Source organism: Watersipora subatra, chromosome 2, assembly GCF_963576615.1.
Source record: "Watersipora subatra chromosome 2, tzWatSuba1.1, whole genome shotgun sequence".
Taxonomy (NCBI): Eukaryota; Metazoa; Bryozoa; class Gymnolaemata; order Cheilostomatida; family Watersiporidae; genus Watersipora; species Watersipora subatra.
In genome coordinates, this window is record NC_088709.1 from 76,525,128 (window position 1) to 76,552,969 (window position 27,842).

Sequence of the window (27,842 nt, forward strand, 5' to 3'; positions counted from 1 at the left end):
CACATGACTTGAGTGTTAGCTTTGGTAGCGAGGCTAATCTTTGGGGTGAGCCCTTGTAGGAAGTACCAACATACGAATTTAACTATGGCAAGAGAGAGTAGTCAATAGCGTAAGAATGAATTTATATCAGATAAATAAGCTACAATATTTTGTGTTAGAAAACTGTAAAAAGTAACAAAATAATGTGCATAGAAGTGATTGTTATCAACTAGAATTGTGGAAGCATAACTTACATAGCTCTGTAAAGGTCAAGGTCACACAGAATTATCTACAAGTTGGAAAAGCTAAAAACTCCGATACCCAGAGTTTTATGAACTGTGCCATCTTTAACATCTAATAAATAAATACAAAGTAGTCGGGTTACAGAAAAACAAAAATAGAATACAATACACTCGTTAACAAATCATCAAGGTTCAAAACTTTACGCTTGAATCTGCACAGAAGCAAATCTATCAGATACAATATTTTTGTGACAGTGTCAGCGTGGCCAGTTAGAGCCCGTCCTGCTGCCAAGAGAACTTTAGCTACACACATTGAGTAGAACTTGCTGAAGTTGGTTTGAAGTTGATCCAACATCGATATCCGCTATTTTCACAGAGAGAGGCTAAAGTATAAAATACAAAAGATATATAGAAAAAATATATAAATAATATTTATATATTTTTTTATAGATATTTTATATTTTTTCTATTATATTATAATAGAAAAAATATATGTATTCATTTATATGTATAAGGGAAAAAATATATAGGTATATATAAAGATTTCTATATATGGGCGTGTCCATAAATAATAATTAGACATTTAGAGTTATTTGATGCCAACTAAACATGCACATTTGCTTCCATTATAAAATTTTTTGAACTAATTGATGCAGTATTTTCTTTACGTACAACTTGCGTAAATGATGGGACATTTTGTGATATCCAATCATTTACGCACTTCATAGCTCCAGAACTACTATTTTGAAAGCAGTAAATTTTATATTACCGGAAAGCCAAGAAAGTAGTGCATCAATTAACTCAAAAAGATTTTTATATTGGGAGCAAATGAGCATGTGTAGTTGGCATCAAATAACTTTAAGTGTCAAATTATTATTTATGAACACGCCCATATATAATATACATGTATATAGAAGTAATCTATATATAATATATATCTATATAGAATCTATATAGATATATATTATATATATAATGTATATATATATATAATCTATATATATATAATATTATATAATATATACATATATAATAATATTATATATAATATACATAATATTGTATAATATATATATAATATTATATATATAATATATATATTACATAATATATATAATCTATATATAATCTCAATCTATATATATAAATCTCAATATTTGTCTGTCTGTTCGTCTGTCGTTTGTCTGTCCAGTTACAACGATAAAGTTTTAACAATGAACAATCATTTTTGTACTAGAATTGGACATTCAAGTCCCTAGTCTACCAACAAAAGCCTGTAACCACAGGGCTAGGCCATTCTTATCGAACCCACCACTCTTACCATATACATACTGTATATCCTTCACACGCTTGAACATGATTAACTATTAATAGATAAAAGTGCGCCATTATGTTTTCTCTTAATTTATTTGAACTAGACACAACACTTTTCTCGTGATATGACATTTAAAAGTTAGAATGGTAACTGCTGTTGTATGTTAAATAATAGCATTAATAGCTTTAACAGCACAGAAATAAATTTTCTGTGCAAATACTTTTTGATTACCCGGACAATGCCGGGCATTCGTTTGTTGTACATTGTATATAAGAGGAGATATAATTTCCATAAGTTTTGTATGAAATACAACTCTTTCAAGTACTTAATTGTGATCGCAATTCATTGGCATGTCTAGTTTTTGGCACATTCTAGCAAGTGTCTAATAGCATTGGCTTCTTTGGTAAAGAAACTCTAAATGCCAGCCAAGTGTACAAGACTTGAGACTAGTAAACTGTTCATTTAGTAATAAAGTAGCCATAATTTGGTGCTATTGTTACTCACCTGAGTTGTTCGTTTTACTTAGCAGACATGTCAACCATTAAAGAGTATAGCTCTCTCCTCAATGTAGACCGATCATTGACAAAGTAAACGTGTTTCAGATGAGGAGCACTATTTTTGGAAGAGAACTCGACAAGAGCAGTCCAGTAAGAGCGAGCGCATGTCGCCAGGGGAACACCTGCGCTTCCTATAAAAGCAGCGTTGTAAGGACTAGACAACACGCTCAAGCATAGAGTGTCAGAATCAAATGGATGGAGGGACAAATAATTTAGTTACAAGTCGAAGGCTGGACTGCTAGAATGTTGATGGACAATTTGCAAAGTGACCCCATATAGTCGAAAAACCAAACTGAACTGACTAAAACCTAGCAAATATATTCCAATATGATCAAATCAATAAAGCAATATCTTACCATCACTCTGTCTGTAGTATTAATTTTCAACAGGCATAAAAGCCAAATTTTATAAAAATTCCCATAGCATTCCCATAGCATTCCCATAGCATTCCCATAGCATTCCCATAGCATTCCCATAGCATTCCCATAGCATGAACATTAAATGAAAAATGCCGGTATTATTTTATGCAGCAGCCTATATTGTCTCTTTTAGAAAAATTGGGCCAAATTTACTTCGAAGTAGAAAATACTAAAAGCAATTTCTCTACACAAGTTGTCAAGCTGCCTCCGTGAGCGTGTACTCCGACCTCAGCCTCATTCCTTGTTTGAAATTTGCGGGCTCATTATAATTACACCACAGGCCGAATTTGGCCCAGGTGCCTGCGTTTGACACCTGAGTGCGCTAGAGCCATAGCCAATAATTAATCTTCTTCGGTCTAAAAATATTTTTCTAGTTGCCGTGAATCTTTGAACACATGTTTGTGTGGCTGTTCACTTTAAAAGTTTAAAACAACTTCTTCTGCAGATATAAGCTCAAAGCATTTTATGTTGACAATGTTTAAACATACTCAGACATAGACATAAACATAGACATATTCCTTGCTCTAGCGCTGAAGTCTTAAGTTGCTTGCTGCTAGCCGTTCACTATTATATTGAAGCAATTCTATAAATTTAAGGTTCCAGCCGCATCATCACGTACATCCAGTGGTGAATGGGTGTCAGAGTTTAAGAAAAAAACATCGTTGATATGTCTAAACTCATAGTAATTGCTCTAAAATGTAACTTACTATACACTTTTGCTAGGCAGTGAAGGGAAAGTACAAGAAAACTGAGGACTGTTATAGAGATTATAGGTCTTAATTTTGAAGCATTATTGGCTTCTGTTTTGCTTCCCATGTTTACTACAGACTAGTAGCCTGGCAGTCTAGTGTGCCATGAGAGATCATCAGATGTTATAAATATGTGTACAATTATTCTAATATGTTGATAAGCCCAAGTGTAACAGTGTTGGGCTGCTAAGCCAAATGTCACGAGTTCAAATCCCAGACAATGCAATCTTTTTTACCAACCTCCAACCAAGTCTTTGGTCAGGGGGAGACGAATCTTATTATAGTAAAGACTAGCACCCTTGCACTTTCATGCAGCGTGAGAGATAATCAGGTGTAATAACTATGCTCATAATTATTCTTAGACATGAAAAGGTAGTGGAGTGGTGCAGGTGGTTAGGAGCTTGGCCTGGTATCAAAATTTCTGGGTTCAATACCCACATGGCACAATCTTTTTTCCTAACGCTCTTAGCGTGGCTTCAAATGGACATGGCTCTTATTAAAGTAAAAATTAGAGAAACAGTCTTAACTATACGGAGTAACTCGCTACTAAAATCATAGCTACTAAAATCATCACCATGATAATACCAAGTTGTTGATCACATTATCTCACTGCTTGCAGCCAGTGTAAAGCCTGGTTTCCATATGACAGCGCAAGGCGCGCAACAATATGCACGACGCCGAGCATGGGCCAGCTGTGATTTGGAAACACCAACGCACGATGATCCCGTGACGTGTATACGCTGATCGCAAGGATCCAACAGAATGGATCCTTGCGACGGGTGCGCGCTATGATGTATCCCACAATACACCGCTCCAACTTTTCAACCTATCCCACAATTCAAATGGAGGGCTGTTTTCCGGAGAAATCGGTCGCTCGTAGGAAAGAGTAAGCCTGGTTTTCATATGACAGCGCAAGGTCGCAATGGATAGCTGTTTTCCGAATAAATCGGTCTCTCGAACGAAAAAGTAAGGAAATTACCCACCCTGTCCAATGCAAGCATGGCGCCTACACGTGCTACGGGAACACTGCATCGCAGCCCAAGAAATTCATTGCGCATGATCACTGAGCCGCACACGATCATTGCGCTATCATATGGAAACCAGGCTTTACTCTTGACACTGGAAAAATATGCAGTTACTTAAGACTCACAGATCGCTAGCAGGTTCAACCATTGTCTTCACTAAGTGTTTTCATTTCGGTAGAATTCCTTTAATACTTCAACGCATGGTAAAAGTTCAATGATAATTTTAAACATGAAAATTTTGAAATATTAGACAAACTGTCACCTGCACAGATGGTAGGCAAAGCGATGGTCCTGCATTTCAAATCTTCAGCTTCCTTGAGAGCACCTTTTATTATGTTCAGTAAAATTGATTCAACATCTGCATCTTTCTTAGATACCGAGGTTGGTGCATAATTGCTGGTACCTTTCTTAGGTACTGGAGCTATTGCATGGATAACATAGCGTACACCATTATACACTAGTCTGCCATCAGCCCTGCAACAGGAACTTTGCTTGTTTATAATGTACGCTCCTACCAATAACTGCAGGGTGTGTGATAGCAGCAAAACGAGCTTGTTTTGTAAATAGTAATATCAAAAATTATATCTATTATTAGACACATGTACACGTTACCAGCTCCCTCTGATGGATAAATATTGTGACATTCTGATGTAGAGCTAAGTTACTTCATTATTTGGGACGACTGTGTTATGTTGGAGTTGCAAGACATTTCATGTTGCTGTCGTATGCTGCATTTCTATTGTGTGTTATGTAATACTGCATGACATGCTGTTACTGTACGAGTCTATGATTTTATTTTATATTCTAACAGTTTCTTTCTCTCAGAGCTATCTAAATCCCTTTTAATCAAATCAGTTAAAAACATTGATTTTATTTTAAATCGATTCAATTAAAAAACGACTTGATTAAAATAAATTCACCAGTTCATGTCAGAAAATATTTACCAAAAAAAATTGTTTTTGAAAATTGAATGTGACGAGAAAGACATAAGGCAGTCTTATAACAATATTTTGGGTTCTTTATAATAGATGTCTCAGTATTATTAGCTTTGTCAAGCTTTCAACATAGAAGTACCAAAAATCAGTGTGATGGACACCAAAGGATGCCTGGAACAAGCGTATAAAAAGAGACTAGGGGTTTCAACTTACATCAGAGTAAAAAGGTCTCCCTCCTTCAACAACCCACGAGCTTTAATAAACTCTGTTCCTTTGACTTGAAACCTTTGACCACAGGCTATAGCTATAGCTTTGCTGATTCCGCCTTCAATGATCATTAGAAAGTTATCATTCCGTGTAAGAAAGTTGAAAAAGTTTTATACAGTGTACAGAGTTTAAGAGACAACTGACTAGGATCGTCACATAAACAATATCTGTAGCAACTCCCAATCCTCTGTTGACAAAAAACCAGAAACATTAAATAGTAATGCAGCCGAGCCTCGAGTAGAAATACTTAGAGCAAGTAGCTGTCAACTAGTAAACTAGGATATCGACGAGGGTCTCGCGACTTTCCAAACCAAAGTGGAACATGAATGACATGGGAAAATAGTAATAGGAAACTATAAAGCGAAATTTGTTACTAGATTGTGTAACCAATAACAACGCTTAGCATTAGGTTTCAAAGTGAGAAACTAAACTTTACTGTAAAAATAATTCCCCATCAGTTTACAGCCCAACTTACTTTGGGGTATCAGATCCGCTCTGGAAGGGCTCACGAGAGCATCAGCCTTCATATTGGTCAAGTCACCTTCAATGACAGACACTAATGTTCCATTGGGTAAGGTTATGTCTGTTTGAATTTGCGCTGTCTTAGTCTGGCCTGTACTCCCCATATTTCGTGCAAGAAGGTAACTGTAAAATAAACAGGTTTTAAAACAATCTATATATATATATAAATCTCAAGGCCTGTCTGTCGATCGTCTGTCCAGATATAGTGATGAAATTGTGAGTACAAAAAAACCTGCTTGGCACTGGATTTGAATCCAGGTAAGCTAACCAAATAGACTACGCTGTCATTGCCATTCTATGGCAGAATAGGGCGCATACTTATTCCGCGCTGGCAAACATAATATTAATCAGCTTGATGTTACGCGTAACGTCATTATGCGTAACGTCAATCTATCACAGTTAAGATATAGACTAGCGTAAGTTACTAGCTTACCAGGTAAGTTACTCAAATTCATTTGGTAATTATTTTATGATCCCTGCAATGCCAGGCATTCAGCTAGTTCCTTCACATTTTTTTAACATAAAAGTATGTATATCTATTTGTTTGTTTTCTCATTGTTAACAGGAATAGCTTTGGGCCTACACACCCTCAATCTTAAAAACTAAGAGCTATAGGCATTCAGCCCATCGATGGCAAAAAGAAGAGCAATAGGCAGACAGTTTATAAATGTTAAAAGGAAGAGCTAGGGGTGGACAACTCATCAATGTTGAAAAGAATAGCTACGGGCAGACAACTCCTTAATTTGGATTGATGAGTAGTCCACCCCTAGTATTTATCTGGTATTTATCTTCAGCTTTAAAATACCAGAAAAGCCCGAATTTACATTTCTAATGTGCGAAGGTCTCTTTCCTTGTTAGCAGGTGATCCAATGATTCTGATTTTCTCATCCGTAACGAGACGGGCAATAAATTTAACGTTAGGATCCTGTAGATCAGTTGTTAATGCCTTTCCTAGCTCAGTTTTGCTTCCACTGTAGTCATGCTACAATAGTCAAAAAGACATTTTGTTGCCGATGATAACAAAATTTAGATAAACAATATACCATATGAGGCAAAAATTTGTGTATACAGAGAAACTGAAGCTATCATTAAAAGATGGTCAACAATATGTGAAATATATTATATGCAGCGTACAGCAGTGACTAGCAGGAAATACCATAGTAGCTAGTAAAGAGTACCATAGTAGAGAGTACCATAGTAGCTAGTAAATAGTACCATAATAGTTAGTAAAGAGTAACATAGCAGCTAGTAAAGAGTACCATAGTAGCTAGTACAGAGTACCACAGCAGCTAGTAAAGAGTACCATAGTAGCTAGTAAAGAGTACTATAGTAACTAGTAAAGAGTACCAGAGTAGCTAGTAAAGAGTACCATAGCAGCTAGTAAAGAGTACCATAGTAGCTAGTAAAGAGCACCAAAGTAGCTAGTAAAGAGTACCATAGTAGCTAGTACAAAGTACCATAGTAGTTAGTAAAGAGTACCATAGCAGCTAGTAAAGAGTACCACAGCAGCTAGTAAAGAGTACCATAGTAGTTAGTAAAGAGCACCATAGTAGTAAGTAAAGAGTACCATAGTAGCTAGTAAAGAGTACCATGGTAGTTAGTAAAGAGCACCATAGTAGTTAGTAAAGAGTACCATAGCAGCTAGTAAAGAGCACCATAGTAGCTAGTAAAGAACACCATAGTAGCTAGTACAGAGTACCATAGTAGTTAGTAAAAAGGACCATAGTAGCTAGTAAAGAGTACCATATTAGCTAGTAAAGAGTACCACAGTAGCTAGTAAAGAGCACCATAGTAGCTAGTACAGAGTACCATAGTAGTTAGTAAAGAGTATCATAATAGTTAGTAAAGAGTACCATAGAGGCTAGTAAAGAGTACCATAGTAGCTAGTAAAGAGTACCATAGTAGCTAGTAAAGAGTACCATAGTAGCTGGTCAAGAGTACCATAGTCGCTAATGAGAAGTATTATGGTGACTAACAGTGTTTTGTCAATGAGTTTTGGCGCTAGCACATTGAGAGTAAAATGCTAATGACCTTATAATTCTGTTGGCAGATATTGATTATGTATGACTCTAACGAAGTCAAAAAGTCAGCAAATTTTTTTAAAGGTCACTAAAAACTCTTGTATGAAATATAAAGAGAAAATTAAAAAAATGACGTGCATTGTAAGAAATGAGAAATACGCATTTTTACAAGTGAAGACTCGATATATACTCCAGAAAATATTGCTACTTAAGATGCTGATGATTTCTGGGAAGAAAGAGGCTAAAAGCAGTTTGGGTATGGCTAATGGAGAATACAGGTTTTTCAATGCACAGGTATTAGGTCACCATCGTGTTGGAAGACTGTAGAAGTAGAAATGATAATATTTGGATCTTAATGTAATAGACTAAATATGAACGGGTTTAGTATGAAGTCTGTTTAGTATGAGCGTTCACTACAAGGTAAACAAATATGAAATTGATTCCAATGCCTTATTCAGACCAATAGTTTTGATAAAGCGTGCAACCGTGCAGGACAATGCTCTTGAGGAATGCGTGGAGGAGTTAGTTGCGACTCCCCGCGATTTCATAGCAATTTGGTTCCCATCAAGCGCACACATGCATAAATTTTGCATAGCAGAGCACAGCGTCTCGCATGCCATACATACAGCATAAGTTGGAGCCGAGCTTTACTTGGTTTGTGATAGTTTGAAGCAGAGATATACCAGACACTGTTAGACTTTTCTAATACAGAAAAATGACTCATCGAAGTCTCAACTTTAAACACAAAATGCAGTTACTCAAAGAGTTACACTCCTATCAATTCTAGCTCTATGACTACAAGCCTCATAATTCACTAACTGATAGAAAAAGTGCAGACACTCATAGATTTTATATATAAAATGAATTGGTAAAAAAAGTTCTTCACAAATATATAGACCAGCTGTGATGAAGAATTGAAGTTTACACGCTTAAACACTAGACAACAGCAGGTGAGAGTAAATAATATGCAACTTCACCAAAGGAGAGTTGTAGTGAGTCTAGCGCCACCACATCGAGTTAAAAAAACACAGACTTGACTGTTAACTCTCTACCAATAAACTATTCGTTCTAAGAAAAGCGATGATTGAATATTGTAGTAGATGGACAGACTTAAGTTGATAACTAAGACATTTGCCTATCTAAGAGCCAACATAAAAACAAGTATTTAAGTATGTAAGTTTTGCAGCAAAGAATAAAACTAAGAGATAATGGTGGCCTGAGGCTAAAGATTGTCATTGGTTTAGTCTAATAGAGTAGTAACAATTGTAGTTCACTAGTTCTTAAGAGCGAAGGGGTAAACCAAACAAATTTCTCTTAAAATTCCCTCTATGAAATCTGTTCTCCTAAATACCGGCTGTATTATAGCTTTATGAAGTAACAAATAAATGTTTGAAAGAAAGACTGAGAACCAAAAATTTTTAGACACTGAGAATGCATAGAAACAATCAAAAATTCAAATAATTCTCTGACTCAATATCGTCCGATGATTTTAGAGCAAAGAGTTGAAGTGATAACTAAAAAAATACAGTAACTACAAAAAAAAGCTAGAAAACATGCTGTGTATAGGGAAATAATAGAAATCCTGAAACATCCAAAAGTCGTGTTTCTCTCAAGAAAAATATGTCTTCTCACGAGCATACTGGTGAAGTGGAAAATGAGAGTAACAGTATGAAGTAAGAAGATGAGAGTAACAGTATGAAGTAAGAAGATGAGAGTAACAGTATGAAGTAAGAAGATGAGAGTAACAATATGAAGTAAGAAGAAGAGAGTAACAGTATGAAGTAAGAAGATGAGAGGAACAATATGAAGTAAGAAGATGAGAGTAACAATATGAAGTAAGAATATGAGAGTAACAATATGAAGTAAGAAGATGAGAGTAACAATATGAAGTAAGAAAATGAGAGTAACAGTATAAAGTAAGAAGATGAGAGTAACAGTATGAAGTAAGAAGATGAGAGTAACAGTATGAAGTGAGAAGATGAGAGTAACAGTATGTAGTAGGAAGATGAGAGTAACAATATGAAGTAAGAAGATGAGAGTAACAGTATGAAGTGAGAAGATGAGAGTAACAGTATGAAGTAAGAAGATGAGAGTAACAGTATGAAGTAAGAAGATGAAAGTAACAGTATGAAGTAAGAAGATGAGAGTAACAATATGAAGTAAGAAGATGAGAGTAACAGTATGAAGTAAGAAGATGAGAGTAACAGTATGTAGTAGGAAGATGAGAGTAACAATATGAAGTAAGAAGATGAGAGTAACAGTATGAAGTAAGAAGATGAGAGTAACAATATGAAGTAAGAAGATGAGAGTAACAGTATGTAGTAGGAAGATGAGAGTAACAATATGAAGTAAGAAGATGAGAGTAACAGTATGAAGTAAGAAGATGAGAGTAACAATATGAAGTAAGAAGATGAGAGTAACAGTATGTAGTAAGAAGATGAGAGTAACAATATGAAGTAAGAAGATGAGAGTAACAATATGAAGTAAGAAGATGAGAGTAACAGTATGAAGTAAGAACATGAGAGTAACAATATGAAGTAAGAAGATGAGAGTAACAGTATGAAGTAAGAAGATGAGAGTAACAGTATGAAGTAAGAAGATGAGAGTAACAGTATGAAGTAAGAAGATGAGAGTAACAATATGAAGTAAGAAGATGAGAGTAACAGTATGAAGTGAGAAGATGAGAGTAACAGTATGAAGTAAGAAGATGAGAGTAACAATATGAAGTAACGAGATGAGAGTAACAGTATGAAGTGAGAAGATGAGAGTAACAATATGAAGTAAGAAGATGAGAGTAACAGTATGAAGTAAGAAGATGAGAGTAACAATATGAAGTAGGAAGATGAGAGTAACAGTATGAAGTAAGAAGATGAGAGTAACAATATGAAGTAAGAAGATGAGAGTAACAATATGAAGTAAGAAGATGAGAGTAACAGTATGAAGTAAGAACATGAGAGTAACAATATGAAGTAAGAAGATGAGAGTAACAGTATGAAGTAAGAACATGAGAGTAACAGTATGAAGTAAGAAGATGAGAGTAACAGTATGAAGTAAGAAGATGAGAGTAACAATATGAAGTAAGAAGATGAGAGTAACAGTATGAAGTGAGAAGATGAGAGTAACAGTATGAAGTAAGAAGATGAGAGTAACAGTATGAAGTGAGAAGATGAGAGTAACAGTATGAAGTAAGAAGATGAGAGTAACAGTATGAAGTAAGAAGATGAGAGTAACAGTATGAAGTAAGAAGATGACAGGAACAGTATGAAGTAAGAAGATGAGAGTAACAGTATGAAGTAAGAAGATGAGAGTAACAGTATGAAGTAAGAAGATGAGTGTAACAATATGAAGTAAGAAGATGAGAGTAACAGTATGAAGTGAGAAGATGAGAGTAACAGTATGAAGTAAGAAGATGAGAGTAACAGTATGAAGTGAGAAGATGAGAGTAACAGTATGAAGTAAGAAGATGAGAGTAACAGTATGAAGTAAGAAGATGAGAGTAACAGTATGAAGTAAGAAGATGAGAGTAACAGTATGAAGTAAGAAGATGAGAGTAACAGTATGAAGTAAGAAGATGAGAGTAACAGTATGAAGTAAGAAGATGAGAGTAACAATATGAAGTAAGAAGATGAGAGTAACAGTATGAAGTAAGAAGATGAGAGTAACAATATGAAGTAAGAAGATGAGAGTAACAGTATGAAGTAAGAAGATGAGAGTAACAGTATGAAGTAAGAAGATGAGAGTAACAGTATGAAGTAAGAAGATGAGAGTAACAGTATGAAGTAAGAAGATGAGAGTAACAATATGAAGTAAGAAGATGAGAGTAACACTATGAAGTGAGAAGATGAGAGTAACAGTATGAAGTAAGAAGATGAGAGTAACAGTATGAAGTGAGAAGATGAGAGTAACAGTATGAAGTAAGAAGATGAGAGTAACAGTATGAAGTAAGAAGATGAGAGTAACAGTATGAAGTAAGAACATGAGAGTAACAGTATGAAGTAAGAAGATGAGAGTAACAATATGAAGTAAGAAGATGAGAGTAACAGTATGAAGTAAGAAGATGAGAGTAACAATATGAAGTAAGAATATGAGAGTAACAGTATGAAGTAAGAAGATGAGAGTAACAGTATGAAGTAAGAAGATGAGAGTAACAGTATGAAGTAAGAACATGAGAGTAACAATATGAAGTAAGAAGATGAGAGTAACAGTATGAAGTAAGAAGATGAGAGTAACAGTATGAAGTAAGAAGATGAGAGTAACAGTATGAAGTAAGAAGATGAGAGTAACAGTATGAAGTAAGAAGATGAGAGTAACAGTATGAAGTAAGAAGATGAGAGTAACAGCATGAAGTAAGAACATGAGAGTAACAGTATGAAGTAAGAAGATGAGAGTAACAATATGAAGTAAGAAGATGAGAGTAACAATATGAAGTAAGAACATGAGAGTAACAGTATGAAGTAAGAAGATGAGAGTAGCTGTATGAAGTAAGAAGATGAGAGTAACAGTATGAAGTAAGAAGATGAGAGTAACAGTATGAAGTAAGAAGATGAGAGTAACAATATGAAGTAAGAACATGAGAGTAACAATATGAAGTAAGAAGATGAGAGTAACAATATGAAGTAAGAAGATGAGAGTAACAGTATGAAGTGAGAAGATGAGAGTAACAGTATGAAGTAAGAAGATGAGAGTAACAGTATGAAGTAAGAAGATGAGAGTAACAGTATGAAGTAAGAACATGAGAGTAACAGTATGAAGTAAGAAGATGAGAGTAACAATATGAAGTAAGAAGATGAGAGTAACAGTATGAAGTAAGAACATGAGAGTAACAATATGAAGTAAGAAGATGAGAGTAACAGTATGAAGTAAGAACATGAGAGTAACAATATGAAGTAAGAAGATGAGAGTAACAATATGAAGTAAGAAGATGAGAGTAACAGTATGAAGTAAGAAGATGAGAGTAACAGCATGAAGTAAGAACATGAGAGTAACAATATGAAGTAAGAAGATGAGAGTAACACTATGAAGTAAGAAGATGAGAGTAACAGCATGAAGTAAGAAGATGAGAGTAACAATATGAAGTAAGAACATGAGAGTAACAGCATGAAGTAAGAAGATGAGAGTAACAATATGAAGTAAGAAGATGAGAGTAACAGTATGAAGTAAGAAGATGAGAGTAACAGTATGAAGTAAGAAGATGAGAGTAACAGCATGAAGTAAGAAGATGAGAGTAACAACATGAAGTAAGAACATGAGAGTAACAGTATGAAGTAAGAAGATGAGAGTAACACTATGAAGTAAGAAGATGAGAGTAACAGCATGAAGTAAGAAGATGAGAGTAACAATATGAAGTAAGAACATGAGAGTAACAGCATGAAGTAAGAAGATGAGAGTAACAATATGAAGTAAGAAGATGAGAGTAACAGTATGAAGTAAGAAGATGAGAGTAACAGTATGAAGTGAGAAGATGAGAGTAACAGTATGAAGTAAGAAGATGAGAGTAACAGTATGAAGTGAGAAGATGAGAGTAACAGTATGAAGTAAGAAGATGAGAGTAACAGTATGAAGTAAGAAGATGAGAGTAACAGTATGAAGTAAGAACATGAGAGTAACAGTATGAAGTAAGAAGATGAGAGTAACAATATGAAGTAAGAAGATGAGAGTAACAATATGAAGTAAGAAGATGAGAGTAACAGTATGAAGTAAGAAGATGAGAGTAACTGTATGAAGTAAGAAGATGAGAGTAACAGTATGAAGTAAGAAGATGAGAGTAACAGTATGAAGTAAGAAGATGAGAGTAACAATATGAAGTAAGAACATGAGAGTAACAATATGAAGTAAGAAGATGAGAGTAACAATATGAAGTAAGAAGATGAGAGTAACAGTATGAAGTGAGAAGATGAGAGTAACAGTATGAAGTAAGAAGATGAGAGTAACAGTATGAAGTAAGAAGATGAGAGTAACAGTATGAAGTAAGAACATGAGAGTAACAGTATGAAGTAAGAAGATGAGAGTAACAATATGAAGTAAGAAGATGAGAGTAACAGTATGAAGTAAGAACATGAGAGTAACAATATGAAGTAAGAAGATGAGAGTAACAGTATGAAGTAAGAACATGAGGGTAACAATATGAAGTAAGAAGATGAGAGTAACAATATGAAGTAAGAAGATGAGAGTAACAGTATGAAGTAAGAAGATGAGAGTAACAGCATGAAGTAAGAACATGAGAGTAACAATATGAAGTAAGAAGATGAGAGTAACACTATGAAGTAAGAAGATGAGAGTAACAGCATGAAGTAAGAAGATGAGAGTAACAGCATGAAGTAAGAAGATGAGAGTAACAATATGAAGTAAGAACATGAGAGTAACAGCATGAAGTAAGAAGATGAGAGTAACAATATGAAGTAAGAAGATGAGAGTAACAGTATGAAGTAAGAAGATGAGAGTAACAGTATGAAGTGAGAAGATGAGAGTAACAGTATGAAGTAAGAAGATGAGAGTAACAGTATGAAGTGAGAAGATGAGAGTAACAGTATGAAGTAAGAAGATGAGAGTAACAGTATGAAGTAAGAAGATGAGAGTAACAGTATGAAGTAAGAAGATGAGAGTAACAGTATGAAGTAAGAAGATGAGAGTAACAGTATGAAGTAAGAAGATGAGAGTAACAGTATGAAGTAAGAAGATGAGAGTAACAGTATGAAGTAAGAACATGAGAGTAACCGTATGAAGTAAGAAGATGAGAGTAACAGTATGAAGTAAGAAGATGAGAGTAACAGTATGAAGTAAGAAGATGAGAGTAACAGTATGAAGTAAAAAGATGAGAGTAACAGTATGAAGTAAGAAGATGAGAGTAACAGTATGAAGTAAGAAGATGAGAGTAACAGTATGAAGTAAGAAGATGAGAGTAACTGTATGAAGTAAGAAGATGAGAGTAACAATATGAAGTAAGAAGATGAGAGTAACTGTATGTAGTAAGAATATGAGAGTAACAGTATGAAGTAAGAAGATGAGAGTAACTGTATGTAGTAAGAATATGAGAGTAACAGTATGAAGTAAGAAGATGAGAGTAACAGTATGAAGTAAGAAGATGAGAGTAACAGTATGAAGTAAGAACATGAGAGTAACAGTATGAAGTAAGAAGATGAGAGTAACAATATGAAGTAAGAAGATGAGAGTAACAGTATGAAGTAAGAAGATGAGAGTAACAATATGAAGTAAGAACATGAGAGTAACAGTATGAAGTAAGAAGATGAGAGTAACAGTATGAAGTAAGAACATGAGAGTAACAGTATGAAGTAAGAAGATGAGAGTAACAATATGAAGTAAGAAGATGAGAGTAACAGTATGAAGTAAGAAGATGAGAGTAACAATATGAAGTAAGAACATGAGAGTAACAGTATGAAGTAAGAAGATGAGAGTAACAGTATGAAGTAAGAACATGAGAGTAACCGTATGAAGTAAGAAGATGAGAGTAACAGTATGAAGTAAGAAGATGAGAGTAACAGTATGAAGTAAGAAGATGAGAGTAACAGTATGAAGTAAGAATATGAGAGTAACAGTATGAAGTAATAAGATGAGAGTAACAATATGAAGTAAGAAGATGAGAGTAACAGTATGAAGTAAGAAGATGAGAGTAACTGTATGTAGTAAGAATATGAGAGTAACAGTATGAAGTAAGAAGATGAGAGTAACAGTATGAAGTAAGAAGATGAGAGTAACAGTATGAAGTAAGAACATGAGAGTAACAGTATGAAGTAAGAAGATGAGAGTAACTGTATGTAGTAAGAATATGAGAGTAACAGTATGAAGTAAGAAGATGAGAGTAACAGTATGAAGTAAGAAGATGAGAGTAACAGCATGAAGTAAGAACATGAGAGTAACAATATGAAGTAAGAAGATGAGAGTAACAGTATGAAGTAAGAAGATGAGAGTAACAATATGAAGTAAGAACATGAGAGTAACAATATGAAGTAAGAAGATGAGAGTAACACTATGAAGTAAGAAGATGAGAGTAACAGTATGAAGTAAGAAGATGAGAGTAACAGCATGAAGTAAGAAGATGAGAGTAACAATATGAAGTAAGAAGATGAGAGTAACAATATGAAGTAAGAACATGAGAGTAACAGTATGAAGTAAGAAGATGAGAGTAACAGTATGAAGTAAGAACATGAGAGTAACAATATGAAGTAAGAAGATGAGAGTAACAGTATGAAGTAAGAAGATGAGAGTAACAATATGAAGTAAGAACATGAGAGTAACAATATGAAGTAAGAAGATGAGAGTAACACTATGAAGTAAGAAGATGAGAGTAACAGTATGAAGTAAGAACATGAGAGTAACAGTATGAAGTAAGAAGATGAGAGTAACTGTATGTAGTAAGAATATGAGAGTAACAATATGAAGTAAGAAGATGAGAGTAACAGTATGAAGTAAGAAGATGAGAGTAACTGTATGTAGTAAGAATATGAGAGTAACAGTATGAAGTAAGAAGATGAGAGTAACAGTATGAAGTAAGAAGATGAGAGTAACAGTATGAAGTAAGAACATGAGAGTAACAGTATGAAGTAAGAAGATGAGAGTAACTGTATGTAGTAAGAATATGAGAGTAACAGTATGAAGTAAGAAGATGAGAGTAACAGTATGAAGTAAGAACATGAGAGTAACAGTATGAAGTAAGAAGATGAGAGTAACTGTATGTAGTAAGAATATGAGAGTAACAGTATGAAGTAAGAAGATGAGAGTAACAGTATGAAGTAAGAAGATGAGAGTAACAGTATGAAGTAAGAAGATGAGAGTAACAATATGAAGTAAGAAGATGAGAGTAACAATATGAAGTAAGAACATGAGAGTAACAATATGAAGTAAGAAGATGAGAGTAACACTATGAAGTAAGAAGATGAGAGTAACAGTATGAAGTAAGAAGATGAGAGTAACAGCATGAAGTAAGAAGATGAGAGTAACAATATGAAGTAAGAAGATGAGAGTAACAATATGAAGTAAGAACATGAGAGTAACAGTATGAAGTAAGAAGATGAGAGTAACAGTATGAAGTAAGAAGATGAGAGTAACAGTATGAAGTAAGAAGATGAGAGTAACAGCATGAAGTAAGAACATGAGAGTAACAATATGAAGTAAGAAGATGAGAGTAACAGTATGAAGTAAGAAGATGAGAGTAACAATATGAAGTAAGAACATGAGAGTAACAATATGAAGTAAGAAGATGAGAGTAACACTATGAAGTGAGAAGATGAGAGTAACAGTATGAAGTAAGAAGATGAGAGTAACAGTATGAAGTGAGAAGATGAGAGTAACAGTATGAAGTAAGAAGATGAGAGTAACAGTATGAAGTAAGAAGATGAGAGTAACAGTATGAAGTAAGAAGATGAGAGTAACAATATGAAGTAAGAAGATGAGAGTAACAGTATGAAGTAAGAAGATGAGAGTAACAGTATGAAGTAAGAAGATGAGAGTAACAGTATGAAGTAAGAAGATGAGAGTAACAATATGAAGTAAGAAGATGAGAGTAACAGTATGAAGTAGGAAGATGAGAGTAACAGTATGAAGTAAGAAGATGAGAGTAACAATATGAAGTAAGAAGATGAGAGTAACAGTATGAAGTAGGAAGATGAGAGTAACAGTATGAAGTAGGAAGATGAGAGTAACAGCATGAAGTAAGAAGATGAGAGTAACAGTATGAAGTAAGAAGATGAGAGTAACAATATGAAGTAAGAAGATGAGAGTAACAGTATGAAGTAGGAAGATGAGAGTAACAGTAAGAAGTAGGAAGATGAGAGTAACTGTATGAAGTAAGAATGTAGAAAGGGTACAGAGACAATGTCATATGGTATAATATTAAAATAATGGAATCACTGTTTTTAGAGCCAATTTGAGTTTAATTTTTAGTAAACTTCATAAAAAGTTGAGGACTTTGTCCTGTAAAGAAAGTAGGCTTTTTTGGAGGTGGTTAGACTTACAGTCATCATCCTCGCTGCTTGGTAAAAATTATTTCATTATTAACAAAAGCTGTTTGTCTCAATGCTGGAGGCTATGGTACTAAAGCTTACCTTGATGGAATGAGAGTAAACTGATTTGGTGACATCATTGAACAGTTCAATCAATGCATCCATCATACGCTCAGCTTCACCAGGTATGTATGATTTTACTGTAACTACTATAAGCTGGTCATTATCTGGATGCTCTGACTCAGTTAGTTTCCCCTTAAACTTCTCTACAAGAGTTTAGTATGAGGTGGATAACAATATGTTTGTTATAGACGGAATAAATTTAACATTACTTATTCTATAACCTTAATACATGCGTGTCATCTGATTGTTCTAAAATTATTATAACATATATTACACTGTAACACACCTAGTATTTTTGATGTGAATTCTTTAGCATGTATAATCTTCAGAAACTCATAATGAAGTTTGTCAAACTCGTCTTTCACTTCTACTTGTCGCCTGCTTCTGGACTTAATTTCATCTTTCTTGCACTCCAACTCCAAATCCTTGTTTTGATCTGCAAGAGCAACATTTACCTTGATAATCGATACCCTGTGGTTCTTTTCATGACATGACTAAGTGAACGCCAGGCGTTGCAAGGGTATTAAAAATCAGCTTACAAGCATTAAGAGGTAATTGTTACTCGCTATTACCTGCCATTTGCTTGGCACACTGCCAATGGCTAATTTGAGTAAGCTTACTAATAAGAGCTAACTACTTGCTCTCACACTTGAGCACATATAAAACTATGCTAACGCCCTCCATGACGTTGCACCGTAATGGAAAGCGGTAGTGTATTTGCACCAACATAGCAACATATATCTCCTAATGAATCCATCAAGCTCGTGTGGCTTAATTGGTAAGAGATAAGACTGGCAAACGGGAGGGTTCGAGATAAAAAATTTTGCGATACGGACCCTTCATTCCAAGATTTTAATATCTATAGCTGGACATACACAGATACAAACTTTGAGAAATATATATACATGTATATATATATATACAAAAACTCATTTTGAAGTATTTATGAGTAACTATCGGCTGATCAGCCTATAGATATAACTTTAGAAACAACGATCCCAAACCCAAACACCAATCATCTAGGAGTTTGCACATATATATCCAATGTGAGCTGAAAGAGATTTGTCTTCTCATTAAAGTCTCAGCTTACAAGTGATTATTTACTTTAAAATACTTTTATAGCTAAAGGGATTTCGAAATCAATTTAAATGTTTTGCTATCGAAGCTTTTTAAAGACATTCACTGTGTTTCCACGCTACAATGGTGCTTTTTAAAGACATTCACTGTGTTTCCATGCTACAACGGTGCACCCTTCCAATTTGACTTTTTTAAAATAGCTTTACTTGTAAGTTTAATTTAACAACACGTGTTATAAAGAACCCTTTGACAAATAGACTCCTATAATATTCTTTGATAATCTCTGCTAACCAAAGTAATATCTGAATAGTATTTGAGACCGCAGTAATATATTTACCATTTTGGCCAATCATAGCAGCATATATGTCAACAACAGATTAATTTAAGATAATTTTTGTTTAAAGCTTATAAAAAACTGATGACTTCACAATTCTTGAATGTAAAGAGAATGTAGTCGAGACTGTGAACCAATAAACAAGCATGTAAAATGTTACTGGCGGTTTGTGACCAGTTTTGGTTTAGAGATGAGATAAATTAAAATTAATGAAATTAGGTTGCCTACAATCCTCATCCTTGCATGGAAGCCTTCAATTATTTTTACCAAAGGAATAATAAATCCTAAGAAAGATAAGATAAATCCTCAAAACATGGAACTGTATTAACTATAAATTCAACATGAGCCTATCATTAACAACTTATCACAGCTAACCAATAATCAATGACCGATAATCAATTATCAATAACCAATAGCCAGTTGGTTATTGATTAATTAATAGCCGACTGGTTGTTAACATTGTTGATGGATAATCAATGACAACCTTGTACTGTTGGCAGCCACCTGCGCTGACTCTAAGGATAAAGGAGTAGTTTTAAAGGGTGTTTCCTCAGGCTAGTGCTTTCCATCAGAGTAGACATTGAGTTGTTTGGCACCCCAGGATGGTGCTTTTCATCAGAGTAGACATTGAGTTGTTTGGCACAAACCTTTAAACCTATCAGCACCAGCTGGTGTCTGTCAGGAAAATCTTTGCATAGTCTATCTCACCGGCTAACCGCGTGAAGGCCTGCCTATGCAATAAAACTACTCGTGCCTAAAGAGTTGAAAATAGCCAAAAGGCACATAACTCCAATAATCAGAATACCATGAGCACAGACATTACTCATTGTTGGAGGTTTCACACAAGGCATTGTGTGAAAAGTACATGTAGTGGCATCAATTTGACCTCTATTTGAACTCCGTGGCGCTCTATTTTTCAACCCCTCCTCTATAGTGGAGGTTAAATACAGGCTAACGTTGTACTTTTCAAATAGCTCATGAGAATTTTAGGAAGATTAATGTAACCCTTGTACGGGTGAAGTGAATGTCGCCTGTATTTTGTACTCTCCTTCGAGCGGAGCAACGTTAATCCTTGTAGATGCAGTGACTTTGCTAACTCATCTCCAACTTGTAGATCTTTAAATAAATATGCATTAAAATCCAAGAAATATCTTTACCAGTTGATATCTATTGTTTTTAATTAATCTGCAATGACGTTATAGCCTGTGCCCTGCTTTGCAATTGGTTAAAGGTATCAATTTTTTTTAATTTGAAGGCCTATTTTTATTTTATAATTATTATATCTAACTTATATCTATTTATTTTGTACCAAGTTTGGAGGTATATTTTCATGTTATACTATATTTAACATAGTTACATAAAAGCTCATTGCATTCATCGATATGTTTGCTACAGTTTGCGGTCAAAACTGACATTTACACGCAATAGAAGAGGAGTTATGAGGGTAAGCTGAGTTGAGTTAACCCTAAGGATGCTATCAAATAATATGCTGCAAATCTACAAATTTATAAGTTATGTAATAATGATAATCTATCAAATACTACAAATATATATTTAAAGACACGTGACGAAACCAAACCATATCTATAATACAAGCGGAAACAAAAATTAACATTGTTGAAACGAAATTGTTTGCATTGCTTGCTCGGCCATTTGCATTCTGAATTTTGCCTTTGATGGAACGAACATATTCTTCTTCTGGCTGTCCAATACCTTCCACAATATCTTCTGACCTCAAATCTTCTACCGGACTCAATACTCACATTCAAACATATGTTTTAGCAGAGCGAAACTTTCACAGGTTGCATTTGTGCAAAATGCACAAATGCAACCCATAAAAGTTCTGCATAAAAGTTTTGCCACCCATATTTGTGCAAAATGCACAAATGCAACCCATAAAAGTTTTGCATAAAAGTTTTTCCACCCATATTTGTGCAGAATGCAACCCGTAAACGAGCAGAACATAAACGTTTCACTCGCTAAGCACAACTTTTCGCCTAAAACTAGTTGTTCATATACCATAATAAATGTAAGCCATTTTTCACATACGTCAATGTATCAAGGCCGCGTTGAACGAGGAACTACTATAGGTCTGATACAGTTATTAATTATTTTCTATGGTGCTGCTTTGAAAGTTTTAACGAAAAAACCAAAAAGCTTTGAAGTTGAAAAACGGACTTCGATACAAACAGAAACAACAAAAGAATTAATTGTTATTGATGTAACTAAGTTATTATTAATACCATTTTGTGAACACTTTTCTACTAACAATTTAGTATTGTAGGTTCGTAAAGGCCAAAAAATGTCAAAGTGGCGGTCAAATGGAGGTTGCGTTCAAGTAAAGGTGGCGTTCAATTAGAGGTTTTGCACTTACTGCACTAAAACTTTACCCACATAAAATAAAAAATCAACTAAAAAGGTATCTTTCCAACCTGTAGACGGAGTTTGCAGTTGGGCTAATAAAGAAGGAGTCAAGCTGATGTCTATATTTCCAGCAGAAGAGCAGATGGCAGCATTTATCGTAGTCCCATCTGTAAAAGGATGAAAAGCTAGACTAAAACAAGACAAGTACCAGCAGGTGAAGGTGACAATTAGCAGCAGGTAAAAGTGACAAGTAGCAGCAGGTGAAGGTGATAAGTAGAAGCAGGTGAAGGTGACAGGTAGCAGCAAGTGAAGGTGACAATTGCCAGCAGGTGAAGGTGACAAGTAGAAGCAGGTGAAGGTGACAAGTAGAAGCAAGTGATTTGAAGAAGGTGATTCAAAGTCGATGTTCACAACAACTATTGCCAGGTCTCACACTTATAGACAAGGCTGTGAGGTAAACAAAAATGTTGTTGCTAGCTGTGCTGCCACAGCTGTTCAAAAATTTAGTTTTAGCATTTTGTTTAAATGCTATGGTTTGATGTTTGGGTAGTATAGTATTGTATAGGCATGCCTAGGTTCACATATGATGACACTGCCATAGGACTGTGGCTGTGAAAGTCTCTGCTACTACAGCGGAGATGTACAAACTGTTGTCTTCACTACGAAGACCATTTCTAGTGCTGATGTATTTGACATTAGTAGCCCATTACCTTTGATGACGAGTGTAACTCCGGCAGGCACTTTCAAAGATGGGAGTTTTCCTTCAACTGCTGATAATATCTCCGCTTTGGTTTCCTTGCAGTTTCTCACGAGGTCAATCTACGTGCAAGAGCAGAGGTTGAATCGATTCCACATCTGACTAATAACCTGAGTAGCTTTACTGATTAGTTTAACCCTCGTAACTAGCAACTGTAGTGAGTAATAACCCTCGTGACTAGTTACCACAGTGACTAGTTACCTTAGTGAATAATAACTATATTTATATTTCCATATATATCTCAGTATTTGTCTGTTGCCTGTTGTTCGTCTGTCCAGTTATAGCGGAGAAGCTTTCGTAACGAATAATCCACTTCACTCGGAATTTAGACTCAGAACCTTCAGGTCTGCAGACAGGCGACCTGATCCACTAGACTACAGGCCATTAAGCACATAATCATTACATCGGTTAAAGTGTTCACGTTTTCACGATAAAGTATTCCTGTGAAAATACTATTGGTTATTTACTAGCACGCTTGATCATTATGCTTTATTAAGCTGGCTTCACGCATGGCCCTTATTATCTAGCGTAAGTTACTAGTTTACCAGGTAAGTTACTCAAAGCCATTGGGCAATTATTTTACAATTTTACTATTACATTCAGCTAGTTTTTCCGTATTAGGCCTTTTGGCAATATATTCCGCCTTTCCATGCATTAGGAACAATTGCCTTTAATGAACATGTTCATGGATTGCTATCGCGAAAGCAAGATAGCCCTTGTGCTCAAAATGAAATAAATCCTGAGCAGTGATAGGCTTATTGCTAGTACCTTATAACCCTAGTGACTACTAACTCTAGTCAGCAGTAACTTTTGTAACTAAGAGCCCTGGTGACAAGTAACCAGTCCTTTAGTGACCATCACTACAATAACCCTAGCTATAGGTGACTACTAACCCTAGTAACTAGAAGCCCTGGTGACCGACAACATTAGTCACTCTCTACACCAGCTACAGGTAATTTTAGAGAAAAGTCACAATTGTAACTGGTAAGCCAATTGATACTGATAACTAATAACCTGTTTTTACATAGCCTCAAGTATTCGTAACTCTAGGGAATAGTAGACTTCTAGCGACATCCACAGAAAGCACCATCAATGTACATACCATGTTGTCATCACTCAGAGACTTAAAAACCTTCTGTAGAAGAACATTGATTAAGGACAACTCCTCTTCAACAACCTCTTCCTTAAACTTTTTGATCTCTTCTGCGGTCAACTTTCTCTGACGAATAGCCTCCAGTTTCAATGATGCGTACATTGTTTTTAGTTCATTTAACTAAAAACAAAGACAGTGATTTGTCAAGTGTTGAATATGCCATGTGAACAAATGGTTTAAAGATGGGATTGTGTCAGAAATTCGATCAAATGAAACTATGACCAAGAAAAGGCTAAAACATCAGCTACAATTTGATATCATTTTTGTCTTTGTAGACTAGCCCTGTCCAGAAATATAAGAGTTTGGATGAGATCATTTTTTGCCATTGAGGTTTAGAACAAATACAGGTATGGCTTTTATAAGTTTGCTACTAGTAGGTGGGGTGATACAAAAACCTCGAAAGGATTAAAAGCTTAGGTGAAAAAGACCAGCTGATGCTGGTGCAATAACAAAGTCGTTCAGACCTTCCACCAGTGCTTCTCAAATAGTATGGCACTTTTTCCCCAACCCCAGTGTAGGAGCGAGGCTGTGTCAAAGGTTGACCTCATTTGACCTCGGGGAACATGATTTTTTAATTTTGATCTTTTTACTTTTTACTGTCCTGCAATAAAATTCAATTGCACCTCCATCACATTAGGAGTCAGTCATGCCTTCATTGTTAGAGTGTGCACAGGGAGCATTTGCTTTGCAGTGTAGAGGCTTTGTTTGCACTGAGTATGTACGCCGCACACGGAGCAATAATGCAAAGTGTTAAATCTTTTCTGTTGCAGTTTCTAAAGTTATGTTTTGGCATAAGTTCGTTCATATTCCTTTCTTCCCGTTCTTCCTTTCTTCTGTTGATAAGGATACAGCACCGTGCCGAGGCGTACATAACATATAGCAATTTTATAGATAAATGATACTACATATAGTCACAGGGGGAGGGGTGGGTGCAAGATTGGTGGGGTGGGAGGGAGGGGGTGGGGGTGCAAGAATTTTTTTTTTCTTCAGGGAATCGCATTATGATAGAATATAATTGAGAATCACTACCCTACACCAACCTGCATATCACGGGTGCTGTCCAACAGAGTCAGCAGCCTTTGAGAATCACTGCCCTACACCAACCTGCATATCACGGGTGCTGTCCAACAGAGTCAGCAGCCTTTGAGTTTCATCTTCATACTCACTGAGAGCTCGATCAGCGTCTTTAGATATCCTACATAATCCGTCCTTCCTACTCTCAGCTTTATCTCTGAGAGACTTTACCTCATTCTTAACTTCATCAGCTATGACCTTGAGAGTGGCAAGTTGATGGGCAACTCCTACAGATCACGGCAACAATAGCATTATAACATAAACATACAAAAGAACTGAGTGAGTAGAAAGAGAGATCGAGGAGTATGCACTGAGAGATGCTACCTAGGCTTGTATGAGTAATACAAACCTATAAAGACACACATATTAATATTTAGAGGTGTGAGGCAAGCTAAGAAAGTTAAAGAGAAAGTTCATACAAACACATTATAGACTTAAGGTAGAGATGTCATATAGGAATGAATTGAAGTCAATGAGTGAAGAGAATATATCATTTAGTTGAAATACTACAAGCTCATTTAACGGAGAGCAGTTAATAAACTTAGTGCCACCTCCACAGCTTGATGGACCCGCACATTCTTCACAGAAGATGCTCCGGCATTTTCTGCAACTGAAGATAAGTGGTTTATCATTGTGCTCAGTACAGGTTTGCTTTGCAAACCGCTTTGGCTGACTGATGAACTCTTTGATAGTGACTGTGTGATGGTCCAACATTACGGCTTCATGACACTGTAATTGTAGAACAGAATGGGGCCTTAGAGCAGATCACAAATTTTAAGATTCAGACACAGTTTTGAGGAGACAACTCCGATGACAAGTAGAACTGCATAGAAAGAAGCTGGGAACAGTCTTAATGGTAGAATTAAAAATAGCTGTAGCTCTGTTACCTCTTTATGTTTTTGACAGAAAAGTTTCTTGCACATCTCGTGTGTACAGTAACAAACTGCTGATTTATCCTTACACACATCACAGAAATGCTGGAGAACAGAATTCCCAAGCATGGCATCTGGCAGGTCATATATCAGGCCAGTCAGGACCTGTCTAAAATGGAAAGTATAAATACAATGAGCTCTATGCTTATGGAAGAAACACAGCCATTAGCAAATCAATACAATGAGCTCTATGCTTATGGATGAAACACAGCCATTAGCAAATCAATACAATGAGCTCTATGCTTATGGATGAAACACAGCCATTAGCAAATCAATACAATGAGCTCTATGCTTATGGATGAAACATAGCCATTAACAAATCAATACAATGAGCTCTATGCTTATGGATGAAACACAGCCATTAGCTAATTAATACAATGAGCTCTATGACTGTGTCTGAAATTCGAAAAGCCTTTATGACAAATATACCTAACAACATGCAAGAAATGTATGCAGTGATGTAGTGCTACCCTAACTTTCCCTAACTAAGTTATGGTTAGAAAATCTGTGTGTTTTTTAAGTATAACTATAGTTAGGGTTACAAAAATTTAGACTTTGCCAATTCTCAAGGTATATTACAGCTCTATTTCATTGATTCAAGTACACTAATATCATTATAGTTGACATTCAGTGGCCATTCAATATAAAAGCAGCATACAGTACAATATAGTGATGTAATGGTCATGTAACATGACAAGATTGTGGTCCTAATTGGTTGTCTACAACAAAGGCTAAGATCAGATTACAGCAAACCGATGGCAGTCAGCATTTGTACTGAAGTTCAAAGGCATTGATTTTTATTATTTTCTCAACTTATTATTACTACAGACGTGCTCATTTCTCATATCATATATATGATTGTAAAGCCCTGTAGGCATTGGCGGCGGAGCTTCCCCCGGACCCCACTGGGAAGCTTACAGTGCCCCCCAGCTGTTCCAGCTTGATGGTGAAGTCGCGTTGCGACTCTTGGTCGCTTACATCCGGTTATTTCAACTTTACAGTTATGGTTAAAAAAGGTTAGCACTACATCACTGAATGTATGAAATAGTTGTTTTCATAGCTGATAGGTGTAAAATAGATATACAGTCCAAATGAGCATGTTGATACAGTACTGACACCTTAGCTGAATGATCTCCTAAACAAGACCCTGACACTGAGTGCAAATGCCACCTAATATTAAATTTATTGAGGTTATTATTTCTTATTAACCTTAAAATTTCCTATTTGCTTCTAAACTATAGCTGCTAGGAGCATTTATGGCCCAATGTGCTATGCACACAATAAATTCATCTGTATATCTATGCGCAATGCACACATACAGTACATCTGCATACATAGCCCAATGTCTGATGCACACACAAATGTGCATGCTTATGCCTATGTTAAGATATGTTAAGCCGCAGCTAAAGTATGGCTGTAGACTTCTACTACTAGTACATGCCACTAGCCCAAAATGAGACTATTTAATGATAGCATATGTAGAGCAATCATTAGCAGGACATGTAAAACTGTATTTATAAAAAACCACTGATTGACCGTACACACGCATACTGCTTATGGTTTCTGGAGCCCAGCAATATCCTAAACTCTAACAAACTGAACCTTTACAGCTATCTGTATAGAGAAATGATAATGACCCACTTGCAGTCTGGACACTCCACTATTTTCCGTGCATCCAGAACTCCATCTAGACAACCTGAGCAGTGTATATGTCCACAGGGTAACAGTTTTGGCTTTTCTAAATTTTCGTTCTTTTTTAAGCAGTAACCACATTCAATGATTGTTGCAGAAGGATCATGGGCAGCAGCCATCTTTGACCCTAATAGCATATTCAATAGTAAACTGTTTCTTTTCTTCCTCAAGAAGAATGTGAGGACATGAACATACTTCAATAGAGTATATGAGTTCCTTAGACTTCAAGATAGCCAATACTAGGTTGTTGTTACAACTTATATGCCTACATGTAGTTAGAATACATCTAATCACATTGTTTTCGATATGTAAGAGGTCAAGAATGAACGAGCTCATTTAATAATCTGTC

At 35.4% G+C, this 27,842-nt stretch overlaps 1 protein-coding gene across 1 annotated transcript; it reads right to left on the bottom strand.

Moving 5' to 3' along the window:
- Positions 1 to 105: 105 nt before the first annotated feature.
- LOC137388582 (uncharacterized) lies at positions 106 to 27,612 on the bottom strand. Its single transcript, XM_068075063.1, has 15 exons — positions 27,443 to 27,612; positions 25,814 to 25,910; positions 25,421 to 25,598; positions 24,900 to 25,096; positions 23,745 to 23,915; positions 22,596 to 22,704; positions 21,954 to 22,052; positions 18,397 to 18,546; positions 18,090 to 18,253; positions 6,835 to 6,992; positions 5,964 to 6,133; positions 5,435 to 5,546; positions 4,549 to 4,760; positions 2,041 to 2,224; positions 106 to 604 (listed from the first exon to the last, which is right to left on the bottom strand). Exons 1-14 carry the CDS (start codon positions 27,610 to 27,612, stop codon positions 2,055 to 2,057), a joined length of 2,157 nt encoding a protein of 718 aa, XP_067931164.1. The 3' UTR covers positions 106 to 604; positions 2,041 to 2,054.
- Positions 27,613 to 27,842: the final 230 nt, after the last annotated feature.

Excerpts from the sequence above, each read along its gene's own strand:
- LOC137388582 (XM_068075063.1), bottom strand. The coding sequence starts at position 27,612 with ATGGCTGCTGCCCATGATCCTTCTGCAACAATCATTGAATGTGGTTAC. Across the intron at positions 25,599-25,813 it reads TGTGTAAGGATAAATCAGCA|TGTCATGAAGCCGTAATGTT; the intron begins GTTTGTTACTGT and ends CTACAATTACAG. Across the intron at positions 22,705-23,744 it reads CTCTGAGTGATGACAACATG|ATTGACCTCGTGAGAAACTG; the intron begins GTATGTACATTG and ends TCTTGCACGTAG.